Here is a 19,968-nt window from a genome sequence, read left to right as displayed (position 1 = left end):
ACTATTTTTATTTATTGTTAAAATTTTCCTCTTCTGTTTATTGATTGTAAAATCTGTTAAAGCATCACATTCTTTTAATTTTTCCATTAATATTTCAATCCCCTTTAAAGGATCTTCCATATTCAACACCAAGTCATCTGCAAAAACCCTTTACTTATCAATTACTTTTTAAAATCTTTATTCCCCCAATCCTATCAGGAGACAGAGGGCATCCCTATTTTATTTCTTTTTGTATCTCACACAGCTTTATTAGATCTTCATTTACAATTATGTGTACTTTATGTGAAGCATAAATCAATCTTATATATTGTATAAAGTTCTCTCCAAAGATCATCTTCCAAAACTTTGGAAAAAAAAGAAAGCTCAGTTCAAATTGTCAAAGGTCGTCTCCTCATCTAGGAAAATCGATGTTGCTTGTTTTTCATTATGTTGCTCCAAATATTCCAAAATGTTCCACACATTTCTAACATTATCCTGTAATGGTCCTTTAGGTAGAAACCCACAGTGAACCTCATGAATAAATTCTTGCAAAATTATATTCAGTCTATCAGCTAGAATCATTGTAAGCAACTTATAGGCATTATTCAATAATGAAATCAGGCTACAGTTTCTTGTTAAAGTTAAATTTAATATTAGTGCTATGTTGACCTCTTTCCAATACTCCCCTATCTTTCCTCCCTATAAAATAGACCCCATTGTGTTTCGTAGAGGTTGCAAAAGTTCATCCTCAAACATTTTATAATAAGAATGTGATAATCCATCTGGTCCAGAAGCTTTTCCTGGTTTAATCTTCTATATTTTATTGAATTATTATGTATATTATATTTTATAAAATTATATAATTGTGACTGTGTGTGTGTGTGTATCAGTGGTGGTTTTCAATTTTTTAAAGAACCTATTCTATAGGTGTGGCTTGCTTTGTGGGAGTGGCTTGGCAGTCATGTGATTGGGTGGGAGTGGATAACTTGATGTCACTCACCAGGAGATGTCATGGATTGGGTAAAAAGTAGTGAAGCTCACTTAACAATGCTATTGCTTAGCAACCAAATATTTGGGCTCAATTATAGTCATAAGTCAAGGGCTATCTCTACCTTCCTCTACATGGCAGCCGTCCTAGTAAACTATTTCTCCTTTCTGGCAATTTTTCTATCTGTTAGAGGCACCAAAATAATCCATACAATGTAAGGTTTCCTGCTGCAGCAGGGGGTTGGACTAAATGACATTCTAGTAGCCTTCTAGCCCTAAATTGCTGTGCTGTTTTTCTTTCTTTCTGTTAACAAAGAAACCTGCCTGAGGCTCATTCCACATGCCTGCCAGATAGAGATAATGAGATAATGACCCTAGATAAAGTTTGGCTCCATTCACAAGCAGGGAATCATCCAAACCCTTTTAGAAACACAATGCTCATATTGCACAAACCCCAAAACTTCAAAAACATAAAACCATATAACATATAACCATATATAACCATATAACCAATTTGTTCTTTCCTGCACCTTTTCAATTTAAAGTTATTAAGACATGTGGACTTCAATTCCCAGAATTCCACAGCCAGGCATGCTCAGTTCTAATTTAAAGCAACAGCATTTGTTTTTCTCCTTTGCGAAGGAAGTTTCCTTCTTTCTTTTTCTTCTCCCTTCCCCTCCTTCCTCCACACACACACAGAAGTTGGATTGGATTATCTCTCCTACCCCCTTCCCTCTCTCACTCACTCTCTCTCAAACAAACACACACACACACACACACACACACACACACAAAAGTTGGATTGGATATCTTTTCCAATGGTTTGAAAGCTGGTCCTCTGCCACACACACACACCCATTCCCCTGCTGCCTTCCCCAAACACCTCGCTTATTGCAAATGCAGCCTGCTGTCTGGGTGGAAAGTTCCTGGAAAGCAATGAAGCCCACCCACTCATCTCCTGCTGGCAGGCTGGGGTGAGAGGAGAAGCAGAGAAGCTGGAGGGGAGCCAATCCGAGCCTTCTGAAAGAAAGGGGCTGGGGGAAAGTGTGTGTGCTACAGCATGGTCCTTTGCCTGGCTTCCTGCCTCCTCCTGTGGTTTCCTCAGTGCTTGCTTGTGCTCTCCCTTCTCAAGTGTAGTTTGATTGCAGGTGGAGCCACATTGCCTTTTCAAACTTGTGTGTGTGTGAGAGAGAGAGAGAGAGGGAGGGAGGGAGGGAGGGAGGGAGGGAGGGAGGGAGAGAGAGAGAAATGGATGGGGACCTGGGGAGGAAGTCACTACACTTGGGGAGGGAGAGCAACAGCGAGCACTGAGGAGACCACAGGAGGAGGCAGGAAGCCAGGCAAAGAGCCATGCTGTAGCAGGCACACTGTCCCTGGATTGGCTATGTAAAAAACCAGCTCAGCTTCACTGATTACAGGTTTGAAAAGGCAACATGGCTCCGCCTGCAATCAAACTATACTTGGGGAGGGAGAGCACAAGGGTCCTTCCCTCCAGCCTTTGGCCAAAGCCCTGCACAGCACCAGGAAGATGAAGTTTGAATTCCTCCCTCTACCTTTGACCCACACGTACCTTTTCCAGCTATTTCAGAGAGGGCTTCAATGCTGCTCTTGCTTCAGGTCCTCTGAAGATGTCCCGCCCTTCCTTCTTCCTTCCACAGCTGGAACAGTTTCTAACCAGCATGGTAGATTTGTGGAACCTCTTCTACTGAACCAGTTAGAACCGGCAGGAACCCACCCCTGGTATGTATGTGTATGTGTGGATAATTAGAACTGCAGAAAAAAACAATTGCTACCAATCTGCCTTCCATTGAGGACCTGTATACTGCATGAGTCAAAGAGAGGGCCATGAAAATATCTATAAATCCTTCACATCCTAGACATAAACTGTTTCAACTTCTACCCTCAAAACGACGCACACCAGAACAACTAGACACAAGGGCAGTTTCCCCCGCAAATGCCATCACTTTGATTAACAACTAATTTCCACAACACTGTCAATAATTTACTAAGAATGTATTATTATTATTATTCTCTTCCTTCTGAATATCTCTCTCCCTCCACTTATGTCTATAATGATGTTACTTGTATCTTTCAATTTATATTGTTTTTATTTGTTTCCTAGTACTATTTGATAGCTTATTAGTAACCCTGACTATCACTAAGTGTATCTTTTTATTCTTGATGAATGTATTTTATTCTCCTTATGTACACTGAGAGCTTTTGTACCAAAGACAAATTCCTTGTGTGTCCAATTACACTTGACCAATAAAGAATTCTATTCTATTCTATTCTATTCTATTCTATTCTATTCTATTCTATTCTATTCTGAGAATTCCCTTATTGTTATAGTCCATTCATAATATGTTGTTGTCCTTCTATAATCCTCAATAATTTTGTTCATTTCATTATACTTTGTGTATACAAAGTTTATATTTATTGGAAATTCACTCAAAGGTGGAAAATGCAATCAGGTCTTCAAACAATTGAATAAATTGAGCCCTACATTTATCTTTCAAATGTTGCGATATCAATCTTTTATCCATAGTAATGGTATGGAGGACATTTATGAGTATAATTGTCAAAGTCCATGCAGTAAATACAGGTAGTTCCCGACCTATGTCTGAAATTGACCCCAAAATCTCTTTTGCTGAGTGAGACATTTGTTAAGTGAGTTTTATCCCATTTTATGACTTTTCTTGACACAATTGTTAAGTGAATCGTTTGTGTGTGTGTGTGTGTGTGTGTGTGTGTGTTGCATTTGCAGTTTACTGATACTCTTGCCATAAAAGTGAGGGCACTGTCTTGCTGTATAGGCTGTGAGCTTGGCTGAAATACCTCAACTCCAAGTCATTGAACTCACAAGGTCAATAGAAAAAATTCAGTTCCTGCAGTTTACTCACAAGGAGCAGCTGTTTGGAATGCAAGTAGGTGATCTCACAATCTCTCCTTCATCCAGAAAGACCACCCCAGATAAAGAAAAAAAATCACTGTCTGGTTTCTGATCTTTGCCCTAATGCTATCCCCATTCCTTCAGGGATGACTAGTCTACCATAAATCCTTATAAGAAACCCTTCTATACATTTCAGTTCAGAGGCAAATGTTTACAGTGGCCATTCCCAAACTAAGCTTCCTTTACATGTGTGGACTTTACTTTCCAGAATTCTCTGCTATGGTTGAGGTATTGGTTGAGAAATTTTGAGAGTTGTATTCTACACATCTCAAAGATGCCCAAGTTGATGAAATAAATGCAAAGCAGTTCAAAAGAACTTTTCCCCCTGGTAAACATAAAGCACATGGCAGCAATCCTCTACAACAAGTGTATCAGGGCCTTTTTCTACAGCATGATAATTACAAGCCACTAAACTAATTATGCCTTAGTGCTTAATGGAATATAAGCTTGCACATATGTACATAAATAATGTGGTGGAGGTGCCCTTCTGTTTTCCTCCAGTGCATATCCATAAGGTTTTCTTCCAGTCCTTTCTGTGGTACCCTTCTATAGGTCGGGGTGGGGTGGGGGCAAATCTGGTTGGCTGCTTCCATAATCCACTTTTTACCAAGAAAATTCCTTTGTGAAAATATTCCCCGGTTTTTGGTTTTGCCTTTCTGCAGGATGCAGAATGAGCAACTTGTTTGATTGATTAAATGCCTTGTAGGAGTAGGATTTCAGAAGAAGAAGGTACAAGTTGTTTGTTATGCAAATTAAGGTTAAGGGGGCTAGTGGAGAACTGAATGGAAGAAAGAGAAAGAAACCACCAATACCTATGCAGGCTTTAACTCACATGCAATCTTTCAAACACCCATATAATCATACAGCCACACATATAATGCAAGGAGAACAAAAGATGACTAAGGATACCAAGAAACAGCTTGGATCAATCCATGATATATCATTAAAAAATAAACATTAAAAACACCCAACAATCTTAATCATGTCTATCTTTATAGTATTCTAGATAGGTATTTACTTTTTCCAACTTAGGTGGATTTCTTACCTGGCTAAAGTCAGCTGCAGAAAAAAATTGCCTTTTCCTCCCAGAATGGAAGGCAAAATAATAAAAAAGTACACGGAGCAGCTGCCCTTTTCAGAAGCTCATGAGAGATTGACAGAAGCCTTGTAGTTCCTTAGTACACAGAGTGCCAATTCCCCAGGCTTCACTGGCCTCTTCCTACTCTCTAGATTCTCCCCTTGCTCTAAAAAATGCGTATGTGCAGCCAGCCATTGTGCTTTGTAGATCACCAGGATTGGAGCTTAATAGAATGCACAAATCCTATTAATATTTCATTGTTAATCCCAATCAAGGAGCAGTGCAGATGCTAGGTAAATAGGTAAATGCCATGATGTAAATGCTATTAATAAATCAACACTTTTGACTGGTGAGATGAGTTGACTAGACTCTTGCTAGCGCTTTGGAACTATTTTAATCCGGTGCATCAGCATGGATTGAAAATTCCCCCTTTTTTAATTTTAATGATCCTGACGCAAATATTTTTATTACCCAAGTATCAAATAGCGTTTTTTTTCTAAACTTTATCCAACCTTTAAACAAAAACATGGGAAGAAAAAAATGCCCTCCTAATGTAAAACACATCCTTACTATTTGTGTCTTATTAACAGTAAATACGTACACATTGCTCACCTGTTTATGTGCATGGTCGTAGGAGTTGATGTGATTGTCAAATTCTTGATGTTTGTAATATTGTTTGTCACAGAGTTCACAATAAAAGTTAGCTTTAAGGTCTTCCAGAGCCTTGGCTATCGTATTCTCCTTTTCAGCATAATCCTATGGAGAAACAATGGGGAGAACAAATGTTATTTTGATATTACAGAATCGAGGCAGTTGGGCTTTATAAATTAATCCAGTTTGTCAACACATATAACTAAAAGCTTGCACATACTCATTTTATCAGCTGTGAGAAAGAGATCTTTTTGCACTCTTCAATTTGCACTCTAATTGACAGATAACTTTAGACTTTTTAGAAGACACAAGGCTTAAAAATATTTTTAGTCTTATGAAAATGAAAATAAATAAAATGAATATTAATTTTGCCTAAGGCTATGTTAATGTTCATTTCCAGGAGATAAACACACGCAAACACATAGGCATACATTCACAAAGTTTGCACTGAATAAATATGCTTTAGCAGAACACATATGGAAATTAAAATACTCATTTAATTTTGTTGTAGGGCTGCTAACTGTTTACTGCTTAATATGAGAAAAGAAGTCATTAAGGCTAGGATTGAATAATTATTTATTTCAAGAGTCAAACATTTACCTGTGATAGGCTCAATGTCTTTTTTGGAGTTGACAGGGACAAGAGACAAATACTCAACTGTCGGACCTACAATACAAGTATTGAAAACACTACTGTAGGTGGCATCAAGTCAAGCTCTCCTTCCAGCAACTACAAAGAAAATCATTCTTATCTTGAGTTGTCTCCAGCAACCGTCAATAGCTCTGTGAATTCACTGACCACAAAGAAACATACTTTTTTTTCTACCTCCACAACCTTGCCAAGCATTTATCTAACCCCCCCAGTCGATCACCTGGTCATACATGTCTTAAATATGTGACATTTATTTCCCGATCATTGCTTCAAGGAACAACATAGTCTTTATTTGTTTTGAGAATGATTAATTGGTTCATCTTATACTCCATAGTACACTTAGTAACATCCTCCAGTTACATAATTTGAAGACACCTGACTTCTTTTTATTGCTCTTTCTCAATGTCCAGCTGTTGAAGCTGAACATTAACACTAGAAAAAAAAACTTTGCTTTGACAATTTTGATGTTTTTTGTCATAGACATATCCTTAGTATAATCCTTCTCATGAGAATACTTTTTTTTTCCTCCAGCACCCTAACCATCTGAACCCAAGATAGCAACCTACCTACCATTCTCACTTCTTTACACCAACTGTGAGGTCAATGTGCATGTAAATTAATACTATTCTTGTTCTTTAAAATCCTTAACAGTAATCCACATTCTCATTTTCCTTATGAAATCCTCTAGGTCTTCCTAATCTATTGGTTTATGAAATAACCACATCTACAAACTTAGATTTTCACGTTTCTGCATCCTATTTTGATTCCACAAATCCTCACTTGCAATTTTGCTATTTCTTATGATACATCCGTTGCACCAGATAAAGGGTTATGAGACCAATATGCATCTTTGTCCATTCACTTCCACATGCTAAACCACTTTGTTTCTCCAGGCACAGTTCATACAGTAGCTTCTTGTTCATTGCAGTGATTTCTCAGAAGTATGACCAGGATTTTTTAGCTTAATGTATTACACATGACTTATACGATCAATGGCCTTTTATAGTCAAAAAACATTAGTAAATTGTATTCTTTAGATCCCCATTGTCTATCTGCTGTCAAATGATCATATATCCTCCTTCTTTTTTGTAATTCGAATATTCATTTTTCCTTACCGCCCTCTCCCAGGCATGGACCTATCCTTTTTTATAAGGACTTCAGCAAGATTTGCTTACTTGAGGGATTAGTGCACCAATTTGGCAATTTGCTCATTCCGTTCTATATTTTGCCTGTTTGTTTGCCATTTGTCATTAGAAATATATAGCAGCTACTGTGACATGTGCAACTGCTGATTGAGCAACAATATATATATGGGTGAGTGGCTGTGGCAAGAGAGAAAGAGTCTTTATGTAACAAAAGAGAAGGTAGTGACTCTAGTGTTCCAGTATAAACTACATGGATACTCAAAATAATCCTCCTGAATCCTATAATAACAAAAACCAGGTAGAACGAGAGGGCATGCTGATTTCTTCTTCCTTATATACTGTATGTTAAAAAACATTATCAAAGAGTAATTTTTAGAAAGTGTACACATTTTTATCATTGCCATAAAAAACAATAGGAGTAACAAAAGTAGCCTGCCTGTATTATTAGTTGTAAAGAAGAAAATGTGGCATGATTCAAACCATAGCCCATAGCAAACAACAACAACAACAACAACAACAACAACAACAACAACAACAACAACAACAACAACAACAACAACAAAGCTTCCACAATGCTTTCCTTGCTATTGGCTTGAGCTTCTCTTTTTTTCCTAATGCGTAAGTACAGTAAGCACATATGTATTTGATAATCTGCCAACAGTGTCAGACAAAAACAATGTATACTATTTTCATTAATGACATCCTTAAAATCTGAATAGCATTACTAGGAATTATCAAGAAATACATAACAACTTTTGCATTTGTCTAATAAGTGTAGCTTTTAAAATAAAGCACAAAAGAAAATGTAAGCATACTCAAAAAAGAACCAATAAACTGTGCATTATTCATAGCAAAGAATTAAAAAGTAGTAAAGGTATCTAGTAGGCAGGCATGCCATTAAGGTAAATCTCCATGAATCCTTAAAGTTAGCATTACAGCTGCAGGTTCTGCCTCTGGCACACTATGCCTTTTCTTCACACACCTTCTTTTACTCATATGATAAGTTAGTGGATATATCCACTCTTCCAATTTTACTAGCTCTGCTGGAACTTTAAAGGGGAAAAAAAACCACTCGCAGTTTAATAGGTCTACTAGAGCCAAGGTACAAAATTCCAGATCACAACTCTATGCCAGTAGGTTTCTTTCTTTTGTATTGAAAGGTCATCTGAATCTTTGCAATCCAGATCTGATAGTCTTAAAATTACAAGCTAAACACAATTCTAGAAACCTTGAAGGAACATTGTTAGAAACTGTTCCATTTTTAATATAGCAATAGCACTCTCTCTAAGCAGTTTACAGAGTCAGCATATTGTCCCTAACAATCTGGGTCCTCATTTTACTGCTCTCAAAAAGAATGGAAGGGTGAGTCAATCTTGAACTGGTGAGAATCAAACTGCCAAACCTCAGCCAGCACTCAACAGACATAGTCTGCAGTACAATACTGCATTCTAACCACTGCACCACCACAGCTCAGTGAAGCTCAGAATAAAATAAATTTACATTGTAGGGGAGAGTGATGTGTATCAGTGGTGAGTTCTGGCTGGAATGCCCCGGTATGGGTGTACCGGTGCCAGCTGGGAGCAGCAGCCACCGTACTGGAATGGTGCTTTGGAGGGCCCACCTGCCTGCCCTCATTCCTTACTTCTATGTGAGCTAACTGGGATATTTGCATACACACAAGCGCAGTGTAAGGTGTCTGTGTGACCTCTACCGAGCAGCTGGAGCGTTGCAGGGCAGTGGGTGTGCATGCATGTGCAGTGTGCGTGTCTGTATTCGATGCCCAGCCCCATTGCAGTGTACCAGTTGCGACGGGATCTGGAACCCACCACTGGTGTGTATGGTGAGTTGAAGAGGAGGCAGACTAAGCAGTTCCTTACTTTACTGAGTCTTGGGGCTGGGAGAACCAAACCAGGAATGGCTTGGATCGAACTGAATCCTCTACTAACAGCTGGGTGGGCAGATTCAGTTAAAGACGGCAATTTTCTACAACTGTTTTTATTATGTTTCTATTCAAGACACAAATGTCAATGTTCTAATAATCCTACTTCAGTCACATTATGTGACTAAGACCCAGCTCTCTAGAAAAGGCCGTGATGATGGGAAAAATGGAAGGAAAGAGAAGAGTAGCAAGTTAGATGATGTCAGTTACAGGAGCTATGGATGCACTGTTGGAAAATATGAGGAAACCAGTTTGCGGATAGATCTTCAAAGAGAAAATCTATTTGGTTGCTAAGAGCTGACACTGACTTGATGACACATAATCAATCATTTTTTAATGACTGGAAAGCATTTTCAGATTGGGGTGCATCTCACTGAAATTCTTCAAAATTTTGTTTTATACTGAATAATGTAATTAAACAGTGAAATTCATTATCATAATGCATTGGACTGTTTATTAAGTTTGATCCTGGCAACATTCTTGCATATGTGCAAGGACCTAATTAAGTGTCTGCCTTAAATTACCTGTAAATTGTAACAAATCTTACAACACCAATAAAAACAAAACAAAACAAAAACCCCAAACAAAATCCAAAAATAAAAATAAAAGAAAAATCCTCCTTGTTTCATACTATTTGTGACGTTTCCAAATAAATGGCGTATGGATGTTAAAAAGATTTTTAAAATGACTAATGGATGTTTGATGGTTGAAGTAAAGATTTGTACAAAATTCTACAAAATTCCTGAGAATGACTCCTAATATTTTTTAAATTGAGAAATAAGAACCCTGAAACCAGCCAACCATAGCTTTAACAATGTCAATTCAATTTTATACAAAAACAATTATTGCTAAAGTTTGTATTGTGTTGGGCCAAGGAAGAATGATTGCCACATGCTGCTTGTCAAATATATAAGGTGTAAAGTATGGTGCATCATCTTTGCCCGTTAATGAGACTTTTAGGATATATCCAAAAACTTAATCTGACATATAATTCATTTCATCCAGGATCCTCTATGGGGCAGCAACATCTTCTCAATAATCTTATTTGTAAGTGGCAGTTTGGAGGTTTGGTTGATGGTTAGCTAAGATATATATCATGGTTTTTTTTTTTCAAGTAGAAGACACGTTAATACCTCTTTCATGGCCTATGACATTACGCCCTTACTTTCAAACATACTTCCTGCCTCCTGGATCCAAGCTGTTGTGCCCTCTCTGGCCACTTATATTTCCCAAGAAAGGCAAGGGTCTAATTTATGGGTAGGTCGAATCATTAGAGGCTAAACACTTGGGCATTCAGTATGGGGTGCCCAGGATCAGCCCATTCTCCTATCTTATTTAACTTGTACATAAATCAGTTGGGAAGTCATTCCTCGTTATTAGTTTTTATATCATTAAAGCAATGCCAGTTCTATGGTCTTTCTTTTATGCTTATTAGCATGTTTGTTTCAATTAATATGGAATTCCTTATTTTAGCCTGTTAACTTATTGATTAATAATATCGGAGATAAGCAGTCGTTTGCTATTCTGCAGAATATTTTAATTCAATTCAATCTTATTTTGATTTAATCTGTTAAAGCTTATTTAAAGTGTTTCTTATTGAACACCCACACCATAATTAAAGCTCTGGTTTTATCAGATTATTTAAATGAATAGTCTATTTCATTTGCTGCTATCTCTGAAATTTGGTTAAGCCCAGATGACACGGTGGCTGTGGCTGTTTCAAGTGAATATAGGCTCTTAAACTTTTAGCACAGGAATGGCAATTTGGCTTTGCTACTTAACCAAGATTGCAAATGTTTGCATTTGCCTTCAGAAGGCATCAGTATTTCTTTTAAATTCTTAGTTGTCGAGTTGACATTTTCATTACAGTGTTTAATTGCAGCGTAATACATGGACTATTTGTCTCTAGTAGTCATTTTATCAAGGAATTTTCCTTGTGACTTTTTATATCGGTATTGTTGCTTGAGGATTTTAATATCCTTTATACTTTTCCTCATCTATTAAATTTGTGTGTTGTCTGGCTCCCAACTACTTTGGTCCACTCTCAATTATCAAAGAAATTACAACAAAAGCAATAAAACATAAAACATAAAGATAAAAGATGGCAAGTACAATAAAGCAAGCAGTATCATTCTCCTTTGCTAAAGGCTTGGGTGAAGAGTCAGGTATCCACAGCTCTTCTAAACAGCAGCAAATTGAGGGCCATCCAGCTCTGAGTGGGAATTCATTCCAGAGGGCAGGCATAGCTAGAGGCACAGCTAGAGAGAAGGAACACTTCCAGGATCCCAATAGATAACATAGTTTAATTAAGGAACCCTCTACATACCAAGCTCATAGGACTGATTCAACAGGGTAGATACTATGAGGTACAGGTGCTCCCTCAGATAACCAGGCCTCATACCAAGGCTCATCCATCATTGCCTTAGTCACTGCATTATGTTGAAGTTTATGGGTAACCTTCAAGAGGAACCCTATGTAGACCATTGAAAAAGTCAAATTTCAAGGTGAGTAGGACATGACTGACTGACTGAAGAGGGTTTCTTCTGAGCTAAGAAAGGCTATTACTGCTGCACCAGATCAAGTTGTGCAAAGGCCTTGCTAACCATAGATGATACTTGGTCTTCAAGCAGGCTCTATGAGTCCAGAAGACCTGTGGATTGCATACCAACTTGGAAGGGGAAATACAACCCCATCTAAAGTCAAAGATAAAATATTTCCAGATCCGGATGTTCAAATACTGACAGCCACTTGGTCTTAGTAGGATTGAGACAATTCATCCCCATCGAAATCCATACAGCTTCCAAGTATCGGGAGAGAACCTGAACAGTCTCACTTGGCTGCCCCAGGATTGAATGACATAAAGATATTAAGGGTTTTAGTAAGGATCTTTATATCTTGCAAATTTCCTTTGTCCTAAGACAAAAGTTAAAAACATTCCCCAACTCAAACATCCAAGAACATTGTTATAGTAGTACCCACAATTTAATTTGGACTAAAGATTTGTACTAATTACTAAGTAAATGGTAGTTAAACCATCTCTGAAGCTCATTATACAATATGTGTCTTGGGTCCTTTCCCTCTTTTCGTCTGTGTATCTCGATTATGTTCATTTATTCTGATGTTCTTGACTAGGTTGGTTAATTATTTTATCCGATTCTCTAAAACATGCTTATCTGCACTTCCATAAAAAAAGTACTTTGGATTCTTCTATTAGTTTTAATTATTGATGAGTGTCTTCTCTTTTATCTTTGCCCAAGATCACTGAACAAGTTGTTCTCAGCCAAGTTTCCTTCTTTGTCAGTGAATAATTATATTGACTCATTTTAACCAAGATTTCAGGTGGGTCCTTCTACCTGAGTCAGCATTAATTTCAGTTCTGAACAATTTGCTGGTGGTTCAGGCAAATTATTGATCATCATGATTAGTATTGTTGGATTGTCTGTCACATCTGCTACTCTTGATCATAAAGGTCTGTTATCATTTCTGAATTCAATAAGCATCAGGGATACATTGGTTTCAACATTATACTTCCCATCACAGTGGGAAGTGCCAGGGTCTCTGTTTCGTACCTTTGTAGATATTTGTGATCATCCATCAGAATTCAGTCTGAAGTCTATCCTTGTTTATCTGATACACATTCTCATCAATTTATTATTATTATTATTTCTTCTTTTCATTTTGACTGCTGAATCATCATTGTGAAGATGACACAATCACACCCTCCAGCTCATACTTGAATTTCTTCCTGATGATTCGGATATGGCTTCTTTCGAATCCATACAGTATTCTATTAGCCCGGGTGTAGTTCGAGATGGCTGTGCATTGTGACTACTGGCATCAGATTCCATGGGATATCGTGTTATCTTTAGGCAGCAGGATGGTTTGTCTAATGCCCTATCTTAAAAGCGTAAGGGAGCAAGTGACAGAAAGAGAATTGGTGCCCTGTAAACTTCAGATGGGAAAATTCTGATACAATATACAGCAGCTTTCCTTTCTAAAAGGAAACTGTCACTGCTGAACGCTTTCATCTCCCATTAATATTAATCCTCTCTAGTTTCTTTTAAAATGTGTTTCATTAAAAAAAACCTAGTCATTACCCTTTCAACCCTATGTCATAATTCTGCAGCTAAGCAAGACAATCATTCTAGATAGAGGCATACTCTTAAGAAGAAAGCTCAGATAAGATATTGAAGGCAAAGGAGGGGAAACTGAAGACTCAGCTAAATTATGACAAAAGAATGGTGCAAGCTACAGTAGCTGCATTCCCACCCACCCCCATTCTAAATACAACTCTTGCAACTGTGAAATTTACCTCTCTCTCTCTCTTTTAAAGGGCAATTATAAAATAGCTTGAGCTTCTAAATTTTAGAAATGCAGCTGTGCATGAAAATGTGGCTATTATGCATTATTTATAATATCCTTCTCATACTTTAAAATGGGGACATTTGTTTTCTTTCTTTTAAGTTGTAGTTTTTGAAGATGTTCGTTCTGCGAGAGCTGTAGTCAGCATTGTGCTTTCATTTTTGCTGACTAAATAGAGTCCTCCATCTTTGCTTTCAGAGTATATAGCCAATTTGCTTTTACTGTTGTAACATCCAGTGATGCCCATGCTTTCAGGTTGTTAGAAAAAAAACCATTTGGTATAAACATTATATTTTCTTGGCAAATGTCTCTTATTACTTCTGCTTTTATTGTTTGTACAGTTTTTGTTAATAACTATTTATAATGGTTGCTTGATATTTAATGTTTTATTGGATTGTTTGTACACCACCTACAGTCGTTTTCTCTGAACTCAGCACTCATATAAATTTGATAAATAAGTAAAATTAGTCTCCTGTTTTCCTTCATTCAACGAGGTAAACTTTTTGAATTATTCCTTGCGTGACTTTATTTTCAAGTTTAGTATTTCAGACTCTTATAATAGATATTTTTCTTTTGTTTTAGATTGTGCCTGTCACAAAACTCTAAAAGTTTTGTTTCTTCTTCAACTCTGGTGGAAGTTTAGACTTCAATCAACCAAATATTAATTAGTTTGTCTTGAACTTGAATTAAGATCATTCAACTTTTGGACTGCATCCACAAATTCTTCGGGTTAACAATGGTTACTCAATTTATGTTTTTCTTGTTCTCAGTAGAACTGATATTGCTCTGTCAATTTCAGTTCACCGATTCAAAGTACCAATTTTTAAATGTTGACATTTTTGCTCTGACTTCAGGTTTGCCTTGGTTCATGGCTATCCATAATCCCAAAGCAATGCACTAGTTCCTTCACCAGTACTTTATACAGTTGTCATTTCTTAGCAATAAGAACCAATTGCCTTGGACAAAACTCTGAGTTTTGTGCAGGAATTCTAGAACAGACAACTTAGACATGGACAGTTTTAAAACATGCCCCACACACTAAATATTTCTTCACAAAGGCACGCACTTGTCATTCTTATTTAAAAACATTATCCTTCAACTCCTCAAATCTGAAGACTGCATGGAGTTTGAGCAAAGAATTATGGGAATTGAGATTCAATATTTTTTAAAGGTACCAGATTGGAGAAGGGTCTTAAAGCTCACAATGAGCTCTGTTGGTACAGGATAGTATTGTCACTAAAATGAAAACAAAGACCAATCAACTTCTATATTCCAATTTGGGATATCTATCTAAAGTCCAGTAAGGGACATTTGTAAGCAGGGAAGCCTCAAGCTTGCAGGAGTTAATAAACATGCAAAAGCTGCTTGGAGCTACAGTCATTAGTGTCTCAAGAGTTTCTATTCTGCTTAGAGGCCAAAAGTGTTAACAGATGGAAGACTTTAATGTGGAATATGTGGCAGCTGCCCAATTACTCTTGACTATTCATCTTGCTTTGATTGCTGAACATGGAAGCCTCAGGATAGAGAAGGGACTACATTCATTACTTTTTCCAATGTACACATTTCAGAGGTGGTGATATATCATATTCTGAATTGGATAATGGCCATACAATATTGTTAAAACTGCTTTTAAATGTCCTAAGAAATGAGGATATGTGGATCAATTTAAGTCCAATCCATGCCAGTTTGGCACACATTCAAGTGTTGGTCTATCACATTTTTGTTAATTATTTGAAAATGCCTGCTGAAATCCACATTCACATTTGGTCTGCAACGTGAATTGTGTATTTGAATGTAATTAGTCTTAATGACATTAATCAAATTAAAGTGGAAAACAAAGTGAACCAGTATCCATAATATGACCTTGAACATATACAACCATTTACAAGTATTGCATCAAGAATTGTTCTGAAATTCGGAACCTCCCTGATAGGCAACCCAAAGTACCATGGAATGAAATTAAAGAAGTTGTTAAGGAATAATGTGAAAAGAAACTGCTAAAGACCAAGATTGTTTGCAAATAAACACTTTCCTAAAACATATCCATTCTTCATATATAAATTTTAAGCCATTGAATATTTCAAGACACACAGGAGAGTAGACTCCATGATTAATGTATCCATCTATGCCACAACAATTTTCATACTGTTTCACTTGAAAATAAATCACAAAGAGCACATTTATTTATTTATTTATTTATTTATTTATTTATTTATTTATTTATTTATTTATTTATTTATTTATTTATTTATTTATTATATTTGTGAACCATCCATTTCAGAGTCCCAGTGATTTACATGCTTATACATTAAATAAAAACAAGTTTTAAAATATGCAACTTCATAGTCTAAACTTGCATCCATATTCAGTGGTCTTATACAAATTCATAAAATCTTGATTACCAAAATCTTTAAAGGAATAATTAGAATAATTAGGTTTCTACTGAGAAGATACTACAGTATCTCATGGAGGAAATATAAATTATCCAAGGCAAATCAGAGCATCAGTCCATTTCATACAATATTACCTATACTACTTGGAAGAGACAACCCAAAATTTATCTAACCTTCACAAATACATGGCATATAATATACCAGACATCTAGAGACCTTCTGTTGTACCGTCTGTTGTACCAGACATCTAGAGACCTTCTCTAAATTTTCTGGAAAAAAACCAACAACAAATTGCATAGGTTGAATGTATAAAATATGCTAACCATTTCTTTCTTTCTTTCTTTCTTTCTTTCTTTCTTTCTTTCTTTCTTTCTTTCTTTCTTTCTTTCTTTCTTTCTTTCTTAGAAAATTTATATTTCCACCTATTTGTATATGGCAACTCAAGGCAGCTAATAACGATATAAAAACAGCATATAAAAGAAAGAAAAACAATAAAAAGAAAAACAATAAAATAATAACTTGCTCTAGTAGGTTGGGTAGATGTGACCGTCAAGAGATGGTCCCTCAGATAACCTGGTCCCAAGCCATGAAGGGCTTGAAGGGTGAAAACCAGTACCTTGAATTGCACCTGAAATCAAATTGGCAACCAATGCAATTCCTGCAGGGGAGATGATACATGTGCACACTGAGGTCTGCACAAAAACATGCGAGGGCGCTGCATTTTGCACTCACTGGAGCTTTTGGGTGTTTTTCAGGGGCAGCTCCATGTAGAGCATGTTGCAATAGTCAAGACAGGAGGGAAGAAAGTGAACTAGGATAGTATAGACCACCCCACACACTCCTAATCCCCAAAGCAGAGGTGTGCGCTCCTGGCTTGGCCCAGATCGGGCGAACCTGTAGTGGTGGTGGGAGGCTCCACCCACCTGCCTGGATGTTTCTGCACATGCACACAAGGGTTGTGCATGTATGCAAGCACATGCAGGAGCACGAGCAAATCAGTAGCCCCAGGATTTGCAACCCACCTCTACCCAAAAGCCACTCCATAAGGATGCCATGGTCAATGGTATCAAAAGTCCTGAGAGGGCAAGTAGAGCCAAAGTGAATGAACTACCCCCCATCCTGCTTCAGCTAGAGATCATCAGAAAGCATGACCAATGCTATTTCTGTCCCATACCCAAGGACTGAATCTAGACAAATAGGGGTCTAGATAATCCATTTCATCCAGAAACCTTTGGAGCTGCTACACAACCATCTTCTCAACAACCTTCTCCAAAAAGGGAAGATTGGAGACAGACTGGAAATTATCCAACAGGGTGGAATCCAGCAATGGCTTCTTGAAAAGAGGGCAGACCACAGGCTCCTTAAAGTGCTATAACTGGTTCTTTGTTAATGGTGAAATTAGGCAAAACAGACTTTCCTATTCAAATTGATACTTCAAGAATTGTTCAAAAATAAAAACAGTAGTCACAGATCAAATAAGCATCATATAAGTTAACTTTCACCCTAATCAGTCTTGATTAATAGTGTGAAAGCCATAGTCACACATTTTGATGTGTCATTAATTAACTTTGGAAAACTTAGGACTTTTAAGGTTGCGTTAAGGAAGCCATTTTTTCCTTTGACCTATTCTTTGTCCCTCCCCAACTCCAAGATTTTTTTTCAATGAAGACTTTAAAAGGCTATCATGAAAGAGCCTATCAAATATTAGCTATACTTAAGTCATTTACCTCATTTCCCATTCTTCTTAAGTATTGTTGTAATCAATGGACTGACTTCCTTTCAAATAAATATCTTTAACTATTCTTTTAATGAAATACACATTGGTGATTATGGATAATGCATCTTACACATTCAGTCTTTGGATGTGATTTAGAAATGTCTGTGAAGTTAAATAAAACACCTTCTGTCTATTATGGACAATATCTATTATGAACAAAGAACGTTAAAATTTAAATTGTGTGTATCTATGTAAACATATTCTAGATGGAATCCAAGGAGAAGTTCTGTAAAGAAAAATCCACACCCCTGTTTCCACTGTACAATGTCTTTTCAATCCATTAAGCAAAATTTACCATCCTTTTTCTGTCCTTTTATAGCTTTAAGAGTCTGTCTTCTTTGTAATTTTACTTAATGTGTTATGAAGTTGCACAGTCTAAATGATTATATTGTTAAAAAAATAGCTCCCAACTGAGTAGATTGGTTAGGGAACTATCCTGTATCTGCTGTTCCTTCCTATCTTAAAGCAAAAGGGGGATGCTTCAATATTTTACTTTTTATTCTACATTCCTTGCCATAAGAAAATAGGAACAATTCTTTGCTAATATTGCTATCCAATGGAAACCAAATTCAAACGGAATTTTAAGCTAATTGACTGCCTCACATTAAGCAGAATCCAACTGGGATGCAAATGAAAGTCTGACATATTGGGGGGGGGGCGTCCATGTGTATCCGTATATGTGTGCATATGCACCATCATTGCATAAGCATGTGTGAGTACTTTGCAACAATTACTTCTCATAAATCGATAGGTAAACCTTTGATGCACTTAATATGCACTCTCAGCTGACTAGCATGGCAGAATAGATTGCTGCGTCTCAGCTGCGTTACTCCCCAAGAAGTAACGTGGAAGGCAAGTTTCGGTAAAACCGCACACACGTGCACAGTACGTATCAGGCACGGGCACACGCAAAACACGCAATCACCGAACCGGTTGTTAAAATGGCAGGATTCCACCACTGGAAGAGCTATATTAGTGGAAGGGTACAAAGTTATTCAGGAACTACTACTGTGAATTCAAACAAAAGGCTGGAATGAATGTTTCCATTTGAGGCTGGAAAAAATACATCTGTATAATCATAGCCATGAAAATTCTATTTAATATTGCAAAAGAAAAAGGGATAAGTATGTGGTTTATTGCTCTCACAGCCCTTTATTACAGGTTAATGCCTGTCTTTATTTCAATGATATTTGTTAGACAATATTTACCAAATATGAGTCTAATGTTATTGACCTTCCACGGAATTAGATAATCATTTTGGAAGTTTTTTTGAAACAATTTATTTCCTAAATATTAGCAAGCCGACACATTCTATCTTTTCCAATAAACCTTTTCTTCAAGCAGTTTCATTTTTGGTTCTAATAAATTGGTTTATGGCATCTCAATGATTCCATCACTTCCCAACACAAATTCTTATACACATTTAGAAGATTAAAAAAAAATTCTTTGCCATTATGATCACAGCATAGGCTCTAAAGGGATACAGAATTAAATTTAGAGGTAAAATAACATTAGAATAAAGAAATGCAAATTATTTTATTATGCAGTTAATCAATTGTTGGAAGCTTCAAATCAGTTCCCATGAAACTGCTACAATATTATACAATGTTAGAAGTAATATGCACATACTATTTTAAAGCAGAGTTGAAATATGAAAATAGTATGTTAATAAAAGAAAATATTCTACTACATCTCCACAAGTATAATCTACTCTGTCTTTCCCTTAAGTCAATAGGCACAAAGGATTCTTTGTATGCAATAATATATCAAATTAAGCTTTTCCATATAATGAAATAATTTCTCTAGAATTAACCCGAGAATGGAGAGATCTGTTTTGCTTTCTTGTAATATTTGTTATTCTGTGTTTTATTATACCCCTACATCACTTTTGGATTATTTTTTTTAAAGTTTGTGTTATATATACAGAGATTCTGATACATTTCCTTGAGTTTGTATATGATGTCCTAATGTGTTCATTTGACCTGTACTGCAAAATTTGCAGATATGAAAACTGAAGGATAATTTCATTATTGCCTGGATCTTCCTTCAATAACTA

General features: G+C 36.6%; 1 protein-coding gene across 1 annotated transcript in view; it reads right to left on the bottom strand.

Moving 5' to 3' along the window:
* ZNF804A (zinc finger protein 804A) overlaps positions 1 to 19,968 on the bottom strand; it is a 235,937-nt gene that overhangs the window by 56,492 nt on the left and 159,477 nt on the right. The window contains exon 2 of the mRNA XM_081937255.1: positions 5,607 to 5,750. Within this exon, the coding sequence (XP_081793381.1) occupies positions 5,607 to 5,750 (144 nt within the window). The remainder of the gene's footprint in view (positions 1 to 5,606; positions 5,751 to 19,968) is intronic.

The sequence above is a fragment of the Natrix helvetica genome, assembly GCF_964273705.1.
Source record: "Natrix helvetica genome assembly, chromosome: 1".
Taxonomy (NCBI): domain Eukaryota; kingdom Metazoa; phylum Chordata; class Lepidosauria; order Squamata; family Natricidae; genus Natrix; species Natrix helvetica.
This window is presented reverse-complemented; position numbering and strand designations above follow the sequence as displayed.